Genomic DNA, 15,385 nt, shown 5'->3' on the forward strand with positions numbered 1-15,385 from the left:
TTTTTAATCCATGTTTTCTATAAAATTCAGTAATTCAACACCTGAAAACATAATTGTCTCAGCAGATATGTTTTCAATCATATTTCAACTACCAAGTAAGCTAAGGTTTCCATAAGCCTTAATACATTAAGTACAACTGCTTTAAAATTAAAGAGCTCCCTATCTCCTTCAAATATAAAGGTGTATTCTGAGTCTTCAGATTTCACATTGGGGTATCAATTAGTAGGCCTCTTCAGTACTTAAGAGTATCCCATCATTCAGTCAAACAAGGCTAGTTGGAATACGGATTGTATTAAATATATTGTGAACATTATGGATGCCAAGCCACAGTTTATCGACCATGCTTCATGTACAGTAGGTTTTATGGTTATGTACATACTATGCTCAGAATAGCGGCATGCTATTCTAGCTAACTAGAATATAAGAGCCAATGTGATACAGAGTGTTGGTCTGAGAAGCTAGGAAATCAAGCTACTGCACAGTTATGAGGTTGCTGTCATTCTCTCAGCCTAACCTTCCAGAAATTGTCACAAGGCTATAATGGGACTACGCTGCATATGCTATCCATGCTCCTTTGGCCAGTAAGATACAATTGTCAAAATCTAACCACTTAAAGAATTGCAAGGAATTTGTTGACATGCCAACCTGCTTTTTTTTTGCATTGCCCATGTGTGTAAGTGTGCACAATATATATATAATAGGATTTCACTACAAAGTTTTAAAATTCTTTTCACAGTTGGGCATTTCTCTCACCTAACTTGAAAATATAACCTTTTATGTGTCATGCAGACATCTGAGGCAGAGAGGAAGTAAGATACAAGGAAACAGGCTGAAAAATAGGTGTTGCTCAGATCATGAAGGCCTAGGTAGAAGGGTCAGTTTCACTGCCTAGTATGCAAGATACAGGACTACGCTGTAATAACAATATATATAACAAAACTGTAATTTAAACTTATGCTAAATTTATTTCTCAAATTCCTACAATAAAAACAAAATGATATAAAGATTTGATGAAGCCTTACCTTCTGTAAAGAAAGCCATTTCCTTCCCTATAAAAATCCAGAGTTGCAGAAAAGGTTCCAGTTTGCTAGACTTGAGGCAACTAAATAAAAATTAAAATTTTACATATATAAACCCTAATGTTTATCCTCCCCACTGTCCTGCCATGGGTCACATTCAAAGGACTCACTCATACAGTAACTTCAACTACACAAATTTATAAGGTAGTAATGCATACATTATTGCCCCAATTTAAAAACTATTACCATTTTAAAAAATATATTGGATTGGATCCAAATTCAACCATACTTATGAGTGACCATATTGAGTTCAATGGAACAAACTACATGAACGACATTTTGCTGGAGATTCCTTCATATCATTTAAAAGTCAACATAGGTAAGTGAATTTTGTTTTGTTCACAAAATACAAAATAAAGTACTTCAGATTGCAGACATTGCAATGTTTTCTTTTAACCATTTTATTTAGAGAGATATATTCTTGGTAAGGAGATATACCATGAGGAAAGCAATTTCACTGGCTGTGAGGTATGTATATTCTCCACCAAAATACTCCTCACATCTCAACAGCTTTTATAACTTTATTTACACGCAAAACAATATCAATGCATTTCCTTGGCTTAACTACATTATTAATTCACCCTACAAGAATAAAATGAAACATTACTTGCATTACAAACCAGTTTTCAAAAAGGAATTTGCTTATTTTTTGAAAAGTGACATTTCATTTTGTCAACAGCCAATATTTATTGTGATCAAGACACCTGCACCATTATTTTCCATCCCCACAGCACATTTATTTCAATAATTCTGTAAATAGGTCCTTAGCATGAGCATAGTGTTACAGTTTTCATACATATAATTACATCCAAAACAAGTTCTAAAATTTAAATTGTAAACATTCTCTTCATATGTAGAAACTTTTCTATTTGTGTCCAATGGTGTTGTGGTATTTAGAAATTGTAAAATGATAAATCTAGGTTAAGTCATGTAGTGAGCAACACTTCTTAGCACATTTCTACAGTATTAAATAAAAGAGGAGGCAAAATGACTTGTAAGCAACTCATACTTCTAAGCAAAGCATAAAAAGACAGAGGGGTTTTTACAATTAAAAATGTGAGTGTGTAATGCAACAGATGAAAGGGTAGATAGTGATACCATTACTGCTGACAAAGCTGGAGGTAGCATGAATGCACCATTTTATTGTCAGTGACAAAATGCAAGTGAAGTAAAGAATATTTCATTACCACAAACAGTTTCCAGTACTATATACATAGTTTTTAGAAATCTGTTTAACAATTTTCCCTCCACTTTTAGTACAAAAGAGTCTTGTGTCATTAAAAAACACTTACACAGCTAGATAGTACTAATTGCCCTATTTGAATGGAACAGTCTCTTGAACTATGAAGTACATGATATTTAATGCCCTAAATTGAGTAAATTGCATTAGCATTTCTTGGTATTGTACAAAACACTACATACATACAAACAAAATATAATATTTTACTAAGCAAGGATTTTTGTGTAATAAACAGAGCATTGATTCTGGTAACACTGTAAAGAATGTTTTCATATCATAAAACCTTAAGTACCCATGTGCAACTATTTAAAAACGGCTGCTTAAGTTTGATGGGCTTTTATCAATAGTGAACACAGTAATTGACAAAAAAAGCCATAGTAAACTTTAAAAACACATCTTCCACCCTATATAAAATATAAAGACTACTTACGGTAACTGTTTTAAGTACTTGGTTGTCTGAATGTTAATTGTTATTCTTTTTCTCATTTTCTGGTTGCAGATTTTATAAACAGATAATTTATTTTAACTTTTAAGAAAACTAACAAAAGTATTTCAAATGTACATCCAATGCAATGTGAAGGGTTTCCATGTTCTATGATGCTGCTTCAGCCATCAGGAAAGAAAAGGAAGTTTCAGTAATTGAGGCAGGTTTTTTAAGCAGTGAAGTTACTTCCACCATGCCAGCTCCAGTCCGAGGAAGATTTGCGTTGACAATGTGGCGTTGCAGGTGCTTTATCCAATCTTCTTGAACAGACAGCGGTCCTCGAAATACCAGACCACAAAACCTGTACAGTTTTTAAAATTACCCAAACAAGGCACATTACCATCATTAAATAACTGCATTATATATAGCGAGTTCACAAAAGAGCTATGGAAATGCTTGCCTTATTGCTAGTAAGATTTCCTTCCGTCTTTATATAGCATATTTCCAGCAACACCTTTTCTCAAACAATTCTAATATCCTTGGACACAGGAAACCTTACTACTCTTCCTTTCCATCAACAATGAAAATTTTTGGATAAATGTCAAACCATTTCCAAGCTGTGGCATCTTCTTATTTGTTTTTATTTATTTATTTTATTTATATCCCACCTATCTGGTCAATTTATGACCACTTTAGGCGGCTTACAACATAAAATCCACAGATAAATATAAAAAGGATTATTACATAGTAAACAAATTCAACAAGATGGAAGGTGAACAATAGGAAAAGAGAGGAAAGGAAAAAACATCAGGAGTTAACTGGAGGGAAGGCCTGCTGAAACATCCACGTTTTTAGTTGATTTTTAAAGATACCCAGCGAGGGGGCTGCACGAATCTCCGGAGGTAGGTTGTTCCAGAGGCGAGGAGCCACCACCGAGAAGGCCCGATTTCTTGTTTTTTCCTTCCGGGCCTCCCTCAGTGTCAGGCTCCTCAGCCTCACCTCCTGACTCGCATGAGTGACATGGGTAAAACTTGATGGGAGTAGGCATTCCGCCAAATATCGAGGACCTAAACCGTTTAGGGCTTTGTACATAAGCATCAGAACTTTGAAGTCAGCATGGAAACGAATGGGCAGCCAGTGCTGTGCGGCCAGAATAGGAGAAATATGATGGAATTTTCTCGCTCCAATAAGGAGTCTGGCCACCGCATTCTGCACCACTTGGAGTTTCCGCGTCAGCCTCAAAGGTAGCCCCACATAGAGTGCATTGCAGTGGTCTAATCTGGAGATTACGAGCGCATGAACCAAGGTAGTCAGCGCCCCCATATCGAGATAGCGTCGCAGCCGGGCTATCCGCCAGAGATGAAAAAAGGCGGAACAGACCACTCATGCCACCTGAGTTTCCATGGTGAGCGTTGGGTCTAGATGGATCCCCAGGCTGTGGACCCCACTCTTTGCGGCAAGGGTGACCCCCCCCAAATGAGAGAGAGTCACCTGAGCCACCGACAGTGGGGTCACCCACCCTCAGAATCTCCGTCTTGTCCGGGTTCAGCCTCAGTTCATTTTCCTGCATCCATTGCAGTATAGCCCCCCAGGCAACGCTGAAGGGACAGGACGGCATCTCCTGCAGTAGGTGGAAAGGAGATGTAGAGCTGGGTGTCATCAGCGTACTGATGATACGATGCCCCACACCCCCTGATGACCCCACCCAGCGGCCTCATATAGATATTAAACAGCATTGGGGAAATAATCGACCCTTGTGGAGCCCCACAGTCGAGACTCCACGGGGCCGAGACACTCTCCCCAAGCTGTACTCTCTGGGGACAGTACCCCAAGAAGGAACAGAGCCAGGCGAGCGCCAGGCCACCAATTCCCAACTTGGAGAGCCTACCTGGGAGGATACCGTGGTAGATGGTATCGAAGGCTGCCGAGATGTCGAGGAGGCCCAACAGAGATATTTTACCCGTCAGCGTCCCTCAACAGGTCATCATGCAGGGCGACCAATGCCGTTTCTGTACCATGGCACGGCCTGAAGCCTGACTGAAACAGATCCAGGGCATCTGTTTCATCCAGAAAAGCCTGAAGCTGGTCAGCCACCACCCTCTCCACCACTTTGCTAATGAAAGAAACACTGGCGACGGGCCTGTAATTGCCAATTTCGTCCGCCGCCAAATTAGGTTTCTTTCTTATGGGCCTAATGAGTGTCTCCTTGAGGGCAGGAGGAACCCTGCCCTCCAGAAAAGATCCATTAATTATTGCTGTGGCCCATTCAGTTGTTATCGGCCTGGCTGCTTTGATCAGCCAGGACGGGCAAGGGTCAAGGGAGGAGGTGGTGGCATGGCAGCTATCAAGCACCTTGTCCACAGTATCCGGTGTCACAGGCTGAAAGTGATCGAGGATCACCGGACAAGGCGGTGCGCTAGACATCTCTGCTCCACTCACTGCATTCAAAAAAGGAGAGAGCTCCCGGCGGATGGCCTCCACTTTAGATTTTAAAAATGCTGCAAATTGGTCCGGCGAAAAACTAGGTGGAGGACCATTACTCAGATCAATTCCGGATAGGTCGCACACTATAGGGAATAACTCTACCTGCTGGCTGGATGCTTCGCTTATCCGGTTAGCGAAGTATGTACGAGCAGCAGCCTTTACTTTAGCCAGGTAAGGTGAGTCACGACCCTAACAGCTCTCCAGTTATAATCCGTCAGGTTCTTTCTTCACTTGCGCTCTAGACTTCTCCTAATCTGCTTCATCACTCGTAGGTCCTGGTTAAACCAGGGCGTAGGTCCTGGTTAAACCAGGGCGTTTAGCCGCGATTGTGTCTACAGCCCTGGTGGCAGCAGTGTACCAGCCATCAACCAGAACCTTGACAGGAGTGCCAGCCAGGTCAGCCGTAACACCTCTCATGACATCCTGGAGTCCAACAGGATCCAGTAGCCTTCGAGGGCGGATCGTAGAAATAGGTCCCTGCGAGGGGGGAGGGCCATTATGAGGGTGCATTTTATTAGGTGGTAATCCAACCATGACAAGGGGACTGACTCGAGGTCAGTCACCATCGGACCACACTCACTCCAACTGGTGGAAAAAAACAGGTCAAGCGTGTGACCTCCCATGTGGGTGGGGCTGCTGACTTGTTGGGACATGTACAAGGAAGCCATGGTTTCCAGGAACTCAAGAGCTGGCCCGGAAGTCTCTGCCCCCGCGTGCACGTTGAAATCACCCAAAACCAACAGCTTCGGGGATCTCAACAGTGCCACGGAGACAAAGGCCACCAGCTCCGGTAGGGAAATGGCTGGGTCGCGGGGAGTGCGGTAACCCAGCAAGATCCCAATACCATCCCTGGCCCCAATCGACATGTGGAGAGCCTCTAGACCCGGCTTTACCACCGAGGAGCGCCTAGTAACCTCTAAGCTGTTTTTTTAAATATAATGGCTACTCCCCCCCCGCCCTCCAGTCTACCCTGGTGCTGGACAGCATAACCGGGTGGACAGACGAGTGCCAAGGGGGGACCCACCTCTCCGCCTATCCACATTTCGGTTGCGCATGCCAGGTCTGCATCCTCCTCCAGGATAAGATCGTAAATCACCTGGGCCTTATTGGACACAGACCTGGCGTTCAACAGTAACTTATTATCTCAGTCCTACTGAAAGCTCAGCTCTGCAGGTGTTTCCTAATTATTAGTCTAGGTGAGTTGAATGAATGAATAATGGGAGAACAGAACCATTCTGACTCATGAACCAAGCAGGAGAGAGAACCTCCTACTCAACCCAAAAAGTCATGCATGATTCTGATTAACATTATTATTTGTTTCAAGCAACACACATAGATATTTAACTATTCAAATAAATATGACACCAATGGACTACAGCTACTTCACTTTACCCACTACAATCCCATAAATACCTGCATCGGAGTATGTAAACTTCATCAGCACCATGAGGTAATGGCAGCATTTTTTTCTTGCTCCCAGATCTTGATCTTGATTTTTTTTGTTTACAATCTATGGCTATGAAGAGAAAAACAGTTTACATATATGTATACATTGAGCATTATTGATACCTTCGAAACAGATGAAGATCATTTGTCCCTGCACATTACAAAAGCTGAACATACATAAGTTTTAGTTCTTTGTAAGGCTAAAGTGTGTGCATCAGCATCATGCACAAATATTCTTGCATGCTTGACTTTTTTTTATATATTTATACGGGGGGGGGGAAGAGATGATCATAGTCATGTATCGATACTATTTATCCTTATTACCACATCAACTGAACAAGCATCATGCTTTGCTTGTGAACTGTATCAAAACAGATTCCTTTTACTGAACTGAAAGACCACTAACATTTGCTTTCATCATGCATCAGTAATTCAACAGGATCTGTGACTGAATGTAAAGTATATTTTGATGGACTTCACACCTAGAATTTATATATATATGGCTTTGAAATGTTTTCTGTTCTGCATGCTAAAGGAGTTTCACGATACATTTCTACATATCTGTTATGTTCTTGTAAGAGGCTGAATAGTACCAGCATCTACAGCCTCTGCTGAATATCTATGGAACAATATATAAATAATCATTCCTGATGTCTACCAACTGGTGGTTTAATTTCATTTAGTATCAAGTAAGAGGAGACTCTTTTCAGATATAAAAACAAAAAGAAAACTCAAGAACAAGACTCTACTTTGGCCAAAATATACTATTTAGCTCCTAATGTATTTAAAACATAAAACACTGAATGAAGGATATTTTAGAATGTCTTCTTTTTATCCCATCCCCTCCAACTCTCCCCCCTTCTTGTTCTTACATACACATACAGGGCATTAGCAGTATGAAAGAAATGAAAATAAAGCAAGGAATCTAATTATTAATTTCTACATAAATCTCTATAAATCCCTTACAGAGAAGGAAAGCATCAAGAACTACATGAAGTAAAACACTCTTAGCACAAAATAACCTGATTCTTCTTCCAGTGCCTTAACAATATAAAGAAGATACAAACAGAAAAGCTTGTCATTTCTAACTGATTGCTACCAAGATCTAAAGTTTACATAGGATCTGTCTCCAGCTGAAAAATATATGGTGGAAGCTAGTAAGTCAAGATAACCTTTGAAGACTTTAATGATAGTACCATTTCCATACTGTCTTTTAAAATTACCTGATAGGACAATAGTTAAGTGTCTCTTATCATTTCTAGATGGTAAGATGAGAAGCAAAAAAGCAGGAATGTATTTAGCTGTGTTCACACAAAACACCAAGCATTTCCAAGCAAATTCTCTCTTAAGAATGAAACAATATGAACTGTACTGGTATCAAAGAACACCATATCATCCAAGCAAACAGTATTTTCTGGTCGCTACCTGAAGGACCGGCTTGGACACAAGCACAGTTTCTAAGATCCTGTATCTATGAATCCTAGAGGCATTTGGGATGACTTCTATCTGGATAATACAACAGAGAATAGAGGAAATTCTTGGTTTTTTAAAAAAGATTTTCCAAGATAGCCCTAGTTTTAAAACAGTATTTTTACCCCTCTTCCCAATTCTCACAAAAGGATTTGACTTCTACCAGGGACGAATACTCTAGGGATTTCATATTATATCACCTATAATGTTAGCTCTTCTTGCACACAATACTAAAAGCTGAAATACTTTTGGAATGCTCGTGTAAAATGCTCTCCTAGAGGCAAAAGATCAGGTGCCAAAGCATACAAACCATTCCAAATGATTCCATAAAGTTTATATTCTACATCTGTTGATCACTTACAATCTGGTTGATGGTCAAGTACAGACCTGAACAAATGACTTTATAAACTCAAAAGCAATTGGTCAATGTGCTAAGCAAACTAATACCTGATGCACAGCAAACTGCAGATACTTCAAGTTTATTGTATTAGCTAAAAGCCGTCAACTGCAGATACTTGGCTGCTTTATCTCCATCACAACAGTGATCTTACAATTCTTTTCAAAGCCCAGCTCTACAGAATACAGACAAGAATATTTGAATTGATTTGGTTTACTACATTTTTATGCTGCCTTTTTTTCTAGTGAAGGAACTAAAGGCAAATATAGAGATATTACAGAAATTGTATTAATATTTATAAAAAGTAACTGAACATGTTTATAAAACAGTACATACTGTCATTGTACAAGATGGACAAATTGAGTCTCTATTTTTAAAGACACCTCTGTTCCAATTTATACAAGGAAAATTTAGAATTTTATTGCACGAAATTAGTGGGGGCCTTTTTGTCATATTCACCCAAAAATACTCCTCTATTTCCCTCTAATATCTTCCTCAAACTGCCATATATAGTTTTCTCTGAACAATTGTTTTAGGGAGTACAGAAGGCAAAAAAACCCCACACACCCTTATTACACTTTAGAGAGCTTATTGTAACTTTGGATACAACTCAAGACAGTGGTTTTTAAAAGGCAGGAACCTGCACTGTCTTTTATTTATTTATTTATTTATTTATTTATTTATTTATTTATTTATTTATTTATTCATTTATTTATTTATTTATTTATTTATTTATTTATTTATTTATTTATTTATTTATTTATTTATTTATACCCCGCCTATCTAGTCATTTCGACCACTCCAGTCGGCTCAAGGAAGTACAAATTACACTTAACCTTTCACTCTCCATTACATACTTCCTTAGTACAAGCAGCACTGCAACACAGAAAGCCCATGGCTGAAGAGTTGGGGGAGTAGGGTGGCCCCACCATACCACAAACCATTCCTTCACTATGACACTACTGTGTCTAGACTTCTCAACCAGTTATGATTAGGACAGCATTCAAGACAATTTTTCCCCAGTGATGAGTACTATGCCACAACTCTACTTGGGCAGTTTAGATGACAAAGATATTACCAGACTCTATCCAGACCCGAAATTAGAATATCAAGATTACCATTTACTGTCTCATGCCAAGGAACAATACTACCTGAACAAGATGTCCATCTATAGCACTATACAATAGCAAAATTAAAGAAGGAAAAAATCCGAAGACAAGATACTTTTCTTGTTTCTCAGATGAAAATCCACTTCTATATCTTCAGATGTATAGTTCTATAAATATCAGTTTCATATGTATAATGAAATCTTACTTATATAAAACTGAAGATCTCTCTTCTGTTAACTACAAGTTGGAGGACAGACAGCAACCACTAGTTAACTACAACAGGTCATTCTTCAAGCACAAGGAGAAAAACACCAAATACATCCTGGTTACTGCGATGCACTTCATGTGGGTTTACACTTAGAGAGTGTCCAGGAGCTGAAGGTGGTTCAAAATGCATCAGCTAAAGTGGTTAGCTGGTGTACAGTATTGGAATCATATAGCTCCAAATACAGAAAAGACCTCCATTGGCTGTCCGCTGTTTTCCGAGCCTGATTTAATGTGTTCATTTTCATTTTTAAAGCCCTAAACAGCTTAGAAGACGTAGCCCAAATGAGACCCAATAGCAACCACACTTTTTTTTTGCTCAAAACATCCCCTTGTGTCCTCTATGATATAATTTTGTCCACCTACCCCACCTCAATTTTGTTTTTAAAAATATGAATGTTATGATATTGAAAAAAGGTTGCCTGACACTCTTTTTTGGGTCACATGCTTATTTGAAAAAAAATTATCATGTATTTTATTTTCATTTTACACCACTATTCTGTTTGGCAGAAAGTCAGGATCTAGCTATGTATTTCAAATCAAATTACTATTTGCAAAACTGAAGAATATTGGTCACAAGTTCCAATAATGGCAAAACAGATGTACCTTTCTTTCAAGCAAAGAGAGTGACTAATCTTGTAAAATTTATTTATAAATGTCTTCAAAAGTATTAAATTTATACTCTTCCACAGAATAAAAGACACGCTTTTGCCCCACATATATCATACTTTACATTATACTGACAACTGAAAAAAGGCAAAGATGACAAAAGACTATGTATGCATAGTACAGGTGGAAGTCAGAAGGGATCATAGGAGATTATTACCTTCTATGATCCCTTCTGACTTCCACTTTGACTAGGCAGGATTTCTGTCTAATCAATACACTTTGGATTCAAAGATATGTCATGGTGATGCAGCAAAAATGTGTTTTGAAACAGAAGTTTGATGTTTTAATTTTCACCTTTAATAATCAAAGGATGAAATTTCATTCATGCAGCTACATTGCAGAAGGCTGATTACATCTTCAGCTGTGGAGACTTTTCAGAAATTTAAAAACAAAAACAAAGGTCCTGAGGCTCCCACAGAATCCCTTTCCTCATTGGAAATCTGTTGGGAGTCATGGGGGAAGTCTTTAATTTCCAGATATTGCTGCTGCCAGGGCCACTCTATCAGCAGTGGCAATTTTTGGAAATTAGATTCCTCCTCCCTGCGATCCCACAGCTCCAAAAGCTTCCCCATGAGGAAAGGGATTCCATTGGGGGGGGGGGATTTTAAAAAACCCTGTATTTTGAAAAATCCCCATAGCATAGCTATGTAAAAGCTTATTTCAGCCAATTTGCTGCAGTGAGGCAGCATTCATAGTAATGCCTCTAAGGTATACAACTTGAGGGCAGATTTAAATTTACAAAACATAAAATAATTTAAAAAATAGTAAAACAATACACTATAGAAAATGACATCATTATGACAACGAGAACAACAAAGACAACAAAATACATAAATGTCTTTAAAAAGACTGAAATATGACTGGAAGGAGAAACCAACAGAAGGTGTGACTGTGAGACAAGCAGCAGCTTTCGAAGCAGGCTTTGCTAGGAGTAGTTAATGTTCAAGGGACATACTGTACTCTGGAATGGGAGAAGAAACACTTTTTAAGTTTTCTTTCTGAAGTAAGAGTACCACAGATTTTCAGCACGAGCATTCTGTAAGTGGCACAGATTCAGCACCATAGGTAAATGGGTGATACAACACACAGCTGAAAAAGTGCCTCTGGGTGCATTTTGTGCTAAAACCATACTATCCTCTTTTATACAGATTGCTTCCTAAAGATTAAGTATATGATCTGGGTCATGATAAAAGATTATCTTGAGGTGAACATAACCAATTCCTTATTCATTTGTACATACTTTGCCTTTATATAGAGAAGTATGAGCTGCCTGGCACTCAAACAAAGAACTCTATCAAAAACAAATAACAGATGACACTGCATTAGAGCTGTGGGCAACTCCAGCTACCCTACAGGTTGCTCCACTGGTGAACAGTGGAGCTGAGCCTGAGTAGGATCGAGATAAACTGTGATTACACAGACAAATAAAATGTAACTGCAGTGGTTTGGACAAAGCAAATTCACACACTCATCTAGTCCATGGCTTTAAAAAATGTGCCTACACCAAAAACTAAGCTCATTGTCTTCTCTAAACTCCTACCAAAAAATCTTTCATTGCTATGATGCAAATACTGTACAAAACATTTATCATCAGCATCCTATAAGATATAGAATAAATTACAGGTGAAGAATACATATATATCCCTTACTTTAAATGTACTTCCTTACATTTTGCCAAACTAATCTGAAAGACGTGTAAGACAAATATAGTCTAAATGCAATAAAGCTATAGAAATATTTATCGTACTACTGAAAATATTGTTTTATGGCTGCCATCTGTTCTTAATTGTTAATTATATCAACACAGAAAGAGTACAACCAGTGAAGTAAAGACAAATGAAAGAAACAAGTCTCTCTGGTGCTTGAAGGTGCAACGTGAAAGGCAGAATGTGAGAAAAGAGATTTCAAGAAGTACACCAATGTGTGTCAAGAAGGAAAGGAAAATCTCAGGAAATAAAAACTTTAAATGAAATATAAGCTTTGCTATTTCAAAGTATGTCAGGCTGATGACAGTATGCCAGAAAGCTACCATGCAGTGAGATGCCTTCTCTAAAACTGGATTAAGAAAACAGGTTTCAGTAATAAAATTTGAAAGATGTTTACAACAGACCAAAACAGATAGTGAAGAATATCATTTGTGTGATTTGGTACAAATTTTCACAAAATGCAATTCTAAACAGAAAGTGCATAATATGCATATGTTTTTCATCTATAAATACAGCTTCACAACATGGAATTAAATAATTGCACAGACTATAGTTGCACAGACTATGTACTGCTTCATTGTGCAAATATTAATTAGGCTCCTTGTTGCATTATATGACTACCTCCAGATGCTGGGGAGAGGTATTGACTCCTTACACATATAAAGTACCTGGAAATTAAGGTATGGTAACAAAAAACCCATACTTAACACTTTAAATTCTAAGTTCTAACATCTTGAAAAAGAATCACTCTGAGAATCAACATATAGAACTTCCTTCAAATGCTTGTGTAATGCATTATTCCTATTAAAACTGCAATGAAAATGTTAAGGAGAATAAAAAGCCAATAATCAACACACTATGATGCAATATAACAAGCAGCAACTACATCACAGATCTATTCAGCTCTCCCTGAAGTGGATAAAGAGAAACAAAAGGTTAAAAAGACAACCAAAGTTATTATCTGTGATGAATATTGACTCCCAGACAAAGTCAGAACTGGAGACAGAGCAAAATTTTTTGCACTAGAGAGGGAAAAATGCAAATTCATTCTCCTATGGTGCCCAAACCCACTAGTGCCCTTTAATAGCACCCTAAATCTGTCACCTGAGCTGTCTTACATGCCTTTGCATTCCAAATCTGCCACTTAAGGTGTCTCAAATGTCTATGTACTGAAGATTTAAGACAGTGATTCTCTATCCTCGGTAGCTGGAACCATTAATGTCAATAATTTCAGAACTGAATGTACTTCAGAGCTCTCATCCAACAGATAATCCGGCTTTTTCAAATTCTTAAGAGGGTCAGAAGTTTGTATTTATATTTCATGTACTTATTCAAACTAAGTTCATAAAAAGCAATTAATGAAAACTGACACTTACTAGAGCTGAAAAATTGTTTGCATTTTTTTTTCAAATAGATTTTATCCACCATCAAGTTTATGGAATATGCAAACAATGATTATTGAAAGGCTGAGGGTATTTACTTGTCACTAAGATGTTCCAAATTTGATCAGAAGTAGGAACTGGCACACAAAATAAGGTAGAAGTGCATCAAATCAACAGGTCACATTAAGTTCCATTCACTCCAATCCCTAAGCAGTTGGCTAAGAAGACTATGCCACGCTGAAATGGACAATCACTGCCCTAAAACACTATAAACTTCTAACTGTAGCAACTACATCTGATTATTGGTCTGAAGCGACCAACAGTGCACATAATTCATTAAACAAGCCACTGAATAAACAAAGGCAAAGTAGTGAAAAAATGCCAATGTCCCACCCAGAAGCTTACACAGCCCTCGGAAACCATTCTTTTCAGCTTCACTGACTGAGTTTGATAGTTGATCGTTTTTCTTCTAATCCAATGCAAAACACTAAAGGTCCAATAGCAATTGTCACATATAAAAATAAAGGTCAGTTATGCATACAATCATGTAACGAGGGCAAAAGCTGATAAAATACCCAAAGGAATTTATGGCCATGACATTTTCTTCAAAAATATGTTAAGAAACAAAATGTAGTAGAATGCAAGGTATTTAAAAAGAAAACCAAAATGAAGACAAAGATTTAAAAATAAGCAGAATGACTTATAAACACAGTGGTATGAACATTTTATCATTATAGAATTTTTGTTAATATGTAATTTTTCTTAAATGGACTTGTAACAGAATTCTAACAGAATTTGTTAAGCGGTACTGCCTTTCTAAGGAAACTGAGAAAAAAATTCTGAAATGACTTACAAAATAATCTCACAGTACAAGTACCTGTTTTCCACTTGCATTAAAAAAATGATCACACTGTTCACTTACACTGCTCGTGCTGAAAAAGATACAACTGTGGAGCCCATGTATTTATTAATGTTCCAACCAGGGTTAGGAAGGAAAATAATTTATTACATGTTGAATCTTTTTTTTAAGAGTATTTAAATCTTTTGTGGTCTCTTAAGCTTCCAGACAGCCTATAAGAAGAGCGGGGAAACTGAGGTCCTATTGCTGAAGTACATCTGAAGGCCCACAGATTCCCCTCCTCTGACCTACAATGAGCTGAAATAAATTTATTTATGCTTTAATATCCTATGCTTCGATGTCACCAGAAGGCAGATTACAGAAATAGCAAAACCCATGAAAAATAAGCAATAAGTTAAATGTTTTCCAAACATTATTGAATGTGAATCATTTTTCATTTGAGACAAAATGCAAATCTAATACTAGGAGCCTTTTGGAATTTGCAGGTCAAAGTAGCCATTTATTATGTGTTTTGTTCATTTATAGTTTTTCATAAGCTAATTTAGAACTCCTGCAAAAACCATGAAGTAAGGACAACCAGATGTTATTGGCAACAACTCCCATTAGCCCCTGTCAGCACGGCAAATTGTAAGAGATAATAGGAATTCTAACCACAAGCATCTTCACAGCACCAGATTGTCTACCTTTACCTTATGGGTTTAGCACCAGACCATGAGATAATGTTTACCCAGGTCCTAACTAGATTTAAAGCTGGAAGACAGGATAACAACATCACTTGGTTTTCTTTAAAAATCTGAAGCTATCGTCAAACTATGACAGAGGTCAATTACTAATGATGTACAGTATATGACATGGT

General features: G+C 37.9%; 1 protein-coding gene across 19 annotated transcripts in view; it reads right to left on the reverse strand.

The window, feature by feature from the left end:
* Window positions 1-1,464: 1,464 nt before the first annotated feature.
* ZNF644 (zinc finger protein 644) overlaps window positions 1,465-15,385 on the reverse strand; it is a 71,832-nt gene continuing 57,911 nt past the window's right edge. For all 19 annotated transcript variants that reach the window (XM_072997923.2, XM_072997920.2, XM_078391752.1 and 16 more), the window contains 2 exons: window positions 6,641-6,743; window positions 1,465-3,104 (listed from right to left, as the gene is read on the reverse strand). In XM_072997923.2, the coding sequence (XP_072854024.2) occupies window positions 2,912-3,104; window positions 6,641-6,743 (296 nt within the window). In that variant the 3' untranslated portion in view covers window positions 1,465-2,911. The remainder of the gene's footprint in view (window positions 3,105-6,640; window positions 6,744-15,385) is intronic.

Source organism: Pogona vitticeps, chromosome 4, assembly GCF_051106095.1.
Source record: "Pogona vitticeps strain Pit_001003342236 chromosome 4, PviZW2.1, whole genome shotgun sequence".
NCBI classification, from domain to species: domain Eukaryota; kingdom Metazoa; phylum Chordata; class Lepidosauria; order Squamata; family Agamidae; genus Pogona; species Pogona vitticeps.